The 4,739-nt window shown below is 31.2% G+C and overlaps 1 protein-coding gene across 1 annotated transcript; it reads left to right on the top strand.

The window, feature by feature from the left end:
• The first annotated feature begins 574 nt into the window (after positions 1 to 574).
• LOC148930627 (uncharacterized) lies at positions 575 to 3,501 on the top strand. The gene is made up of 3 exons (XM_089066565.1): positions 575 to 1,042; positions 3,073 to 3,186; positions 3,487 to 3,501. Exons 1-3 carry the CDS (start codon positions 575 to 577, stop codon positions 3,499 to 3,501), a joined length of 597 nt encoding a protein of 198 aa, XP_088922691.1.
• Positions 3,502 to 4,739: the final 1,238 nt, after the last annotated feature.

Here is a 4,739-nt window from a genome sequence, read left to right as displayed (position 1 = left end):
AACACTCCTGCTGATGGAAATTTGAGGCCAAAATTTTTAGATTACACAGCTGATGTTGAGAAGATCAAAGAATACAATTGGTGTGGCTATGTCATATCTAGATTGCATGAAACACAAAAGAGGTGGAAAAAAAACACAGCAAAGATATTTACCGGGCCAGTTATCTTTGTAGTGGTAAGAATATATTTGTTTTCCATTGTCTATGAATCTATTTACAGAAAAACTAATATTTAGTTTTTGTTTAATGTAGGCTTGTTACGTGGACAGGATTCTTTTTGAAAAAAAAATGGTGCCAAGATGTTATCCAACAGTGAAAGGATGGACTGCCGAACTATTGAAAGAAAGACAAAGAGCAGAAATGGAGAATTCAACATTTGGTCTGGGTCATATGTATGACCGATATAAAAAGCAGCCACATGAAGAAAATGATGAAGATGACGAAGAAGAAGAATCTCAAGATGTAGAAGTTTTGAAGACAAATGATCATCATGATCATGATGAAGTGGGGACAACCAATGAATGGGAGAATTTCATACATGAATGGAAGGAAGCTGCCAAAAATGTTAAAGCGTCAATGGAGAAGATTGTTGATGTCCTTGAAGCAGCGCCGAAAAAACTCAGGAATCTAAATAGCTTTAAGATAATCTGTGATACAACGAGAAATGCAGTGGGATTGAGAGAGGAAGGTGTGCAGCATGTTATAGAAAGTCAGAATACAATGACACAGGCTATAAACAATGATGAAACTGATGATCCTGAATGGATTGATATCATGATTGAGTTAACTAAAGCTGCTGAGAGGACATATATATTGAAAAATAGGAATGAGTTCCCTACCTTCACTCTGATACCTGAATGTGACGACAGTCCTAATGAGAATCAAGAATTTAATCGGGAAAAGGATGTGGAGAAGGAAAAAGATGATGAGGTGGAAAACGAGCAAGAGAAACAGAATGAAAGCGAAAAGGAAATGGCTAATAAAGCAGCTGGAAAAGAAAAGGAAAAAGTTTCAGGGAAAGAAGTTCAGAATGAAGAATATGAGGTAACTTTTAAAAATGATAGTTTAAGTACATAAAATGATTGTTTATATGGTTAAAATAATATAGGTTTGATGATGTTTTTTGGTGGTTCTGTTTTATTTGAAAACTGATACTTTTGCATCATAAAATGATAGTTTATTTTATTAGTAAGAAGTATCATTTTATCTACTGCAAGTATCATTTTGTCATTATATAATTCAGAAGTATCATTTTATAACATAAAAAGTATCATTTTCTCAGCTATGACTATCATTTTATCAGCAAAAAGTATCATTTTATCAACTGAAATATAATTTAATCAGCAAAAAGTATCATTTTATGTCTATTAGCAACAAAAGTAATATACCTGTTAGTGTTGTATGTTGAATCAAATGAAATTACATCTCCAAACATATGATAATTTCGTCTTGAAATAGCATCATCCCAGAACTGATACTTTTATTTGAAAACTGATACTTTTGCATCATAAAATGATAGTTTAAGCAGATAAAATGATACTTTTTGCATGATAAAATGATAAAATGATAGTTTTGGGGAATAAAATGATAGGTTCTGTGAATAAAATGATACTTTTGTTTCATAATGATAGTTTTAGATTTTTGGCTGATAATGTGATAGTTCCTGTGGTTAAAATAGTATACCTTCTGTCAATAACAATTTATATTTTTTTTAATGAAAGCATGACAGAGTTGATACCATAATAACCACTGTCATGGAGGATATCCACAGAGATGATGAAGTTTTAAAACAGAGAGAAGAAAATTTGAATAAGGAGAAAGTGGTTTCTCAAGAAGATGATGAAGTTTTAAAACAAAGAGAAGAAAATTTGAATAAGGACAAAGGGAAGAAGATGGTTTCTCAAGATCCTCCAGTGGAAAAGGAGAAAGTGGTCAGAACAACAAAGAAAATTGTTGAAGCAATGTGCTCTCCCTACAATGTCAGAGCAGTAAATCTGAAAGGAAAGCTGAATAAAGAAGAGAGAGAAATAATGTACTGGTTGATGACAGATGAACAAAGTGAATTGTAAGTTTTGAATTACATAATTATATTCTTATTCAGTTCTTTTAACTAACATTAAATATGAATTTGAAATCAGTTATGAGGTAGTTTATGAGAACGACAAGATCACAATGTTCAAGATTGACTTCCACAGCCTTGCTCCACGTACATACGTCAGGATCAACATCATAGATGCATGAGTTGTGTTCCTCAACTACAATGAAAAATTCAAATCAAAGGCATCACCGAGTCGTCTTTTCATCAACACCACACCTACGGTACAGTAAACGAGTAAATAAATAATAGTATTACATTAAAAGTTAAAATATATTTACAAAAATGTAAACATGACAGCTTTACAACATTACTGCAAGGAGATCTGGTTGGACTGAAGCAGAGAGTCGAGAAAGATTTTGCTCAAACTTGAATGAATTTGTGTCAAAGATTGAAGATTTCAAATGGGAAAATTATGACCTGGTAAGTAATAATTAGATATACATTACAGAATAGGGGTGCGTTATAATGATAACCCATATTTATGTGATAAGCTAATAACCCTATCATTTTATAGGTCAAAAATATCATTTTTACTAAAAATGATATTTACACATGATAAAATGATATTTTTCGTCTATAAAATGATACTTTTCGTCCATAAAATGAGGGTTATTAGGTTATCACCATAAATATGAGTTATAATATGATCACATCCATTACAGAACAACATACCTATATTTTTGAAAATGACATTTATATATAATGTTTTGAAAATTAGATATTCTTTCCGATCTGGACGTACGAACATTATTATATCATCTGCTTCAATCTCAAAATGCAAATGATGGATGTAATTGACAATTCTCTGGTTAGTGAAGATTTACTTTAGAAGAAATATGAAGATGCACCAAGTACTCTGGTATGTTTAGTTAAATGCATTCAGTATTTATTAGTTAAAATGCATTGAATATAATTCAGTATGGAACATAATATAATTTTTAATCAACCTCATATATGTTTTGTGTTATTTGAATAGAGAAATTTCTTCCGAACTTATCTTGGAAATGGAGTCAATCCATCAATGGGAAGAACTGTCAAACTGTCAAAAACCAGATACATGAATATGCCATGGCAGAACGATATAAATAAAGTTGACTGTGGAATTTATGTGATGCGCCATTTGGAGACTTACATGGGTGGTCCTGTTCGTAACTGGAATTCGGGTTTAACGAAGAAGGGAACAGAGTCTTTCATAAAACTCCGTGCCAGATATACTGAAGCATTGCTTATTGGAGATACTAACAAGAAGGCTTTTGAGACACTTACAATGATAAAGAAGAAGTTTGAGAATGACAACAAAAAAGGAGAAATTGATGTTGAAAAGATGATTAGAGAATTTAAACCCCCTGTATACTAACTTCTATGACTTGATAATAGCGTTTTGTAATAGTGGTTGCGAATATAATCACCCAAAATTATCATTTTATCTGCTGCAAGTATGATTTTGTCATTATATCGTTTTATCAGTCAGAAGTATCATTTTATCATTTTATCTGCTGAAAGTATCATTTTATCAACTGCGAGTATCATTTTATAATTTTATAAGTCAGAAGTATCATTTTATCAGCTTATATATCATTTTGTCAGATTAAAATATCATTTTATCCATTGAGAGTATCATTTTATCAGCTTATATGTCATTTTTTCCAGCTTATACATCATTTTATAAGGTTATTGTCATTTTATTTGCTGCGAGTATCATTTTTTCAGATTAAAGTATCATTTTATCAGTTTATAAACAAAAGAATGATGTTATCAGCCAAAATGTCATTTTATAAGCCCAAAGTATCGTTTTATCTGCTGCAAGTATGATTTTGTCATTATATAATTCAGAAGTATCATTTTATCATTTTATCTGCTGAAAGTATCATTTTATCAACTGCGAGTATCATTTTATAATTTTATAAGTCAGAAGTATCATTTTATCAGCTTATATATCATTTTATCCGTTGAGAGTATCATTTTATCAGCTTATATGTCATTTTTTCCAGCTTATACATCATTTTATAAGGTTATTGTCATTTTATTTGCTGCGAGTATCATTTTTTCAGGTTAAAGTATCATTTTATCAGTTTATAAACAAAAGAATGATGTTATCAGCCAAAATGTCATTTTATACACCAAAAATACCTAAACTATATCAAATGGCTTCAATCTGTCTTCTCATTGACTCTACCATAATTTCTTGAATCATGACGACCCATCTCATGACATTTACCACACCGTCGTAGAGGCTTATTTGCTTTCCTTATTGCACTCTGCCTCTTTGCTACTTTGTCACTAGCTGATCCTTTGGTACTAACAACGTCTGGAGGATGTACATCAATTACATCAGGTACTGCCATTCCATAAAAATCCTCAACCATCTTCTTCTTTTCAATGACTGAAGGTGCTGCACAATTTCCAAATATATGGTGTTCCAAATCATCAAGACCAGCACTTAACAAAGACAAATGATCGATACTTCCTTCAGACTTTTGGACTAATCGATAAAAGTTGGAGAACAACTTTTTCTTAACTTCCTGCTTTTCATCCAAATCTGCAAGATAAAAGATAACATTATTACAATAAGTACTATCATTTCTCTGATTGAAAAATAGAATTTTTACAAATAAGGTTAAAAATGGAACACACGTTCAAATG

The sequence above is a fragment of the Salvia hispanica genome, chromosome 3, assembly GCF_029641045.1.
Source record: "Salvia hispanica isolate PSC_SH4W2 chromosome 3, Shi_PSC_v1, whole genome shotgun sequence".
NCBI lineage: Eukaryota > Viridiplantae > Streptophyta > Magnoliopsida > Lamiales > Lamiaceae > Salvia > Salvia hispanica.
The sequence above is the reverse complement of the archived record's forward strand: the minus strand, read 5'-3'. Positions and strand labels throughout refer to the sequence as shown.

Excerpts from the sequence above, each read along its gene's own strand:
- LOC148930627 (XM_089066565.1), top strand. The coding sequence starts at position 575 with ATGGAGAAGATTGTTGATGTCCTTGAAGCAGCGCCGAAAAAACTCAGG. Across the intron at positions 1,043-3,072 it reads TTCAGAATGAAGAATATGAG|AGAAATTTCTTCCGAACTTA; the intron begins GTAACTTTTAAA and ends TTATTTGAATAG.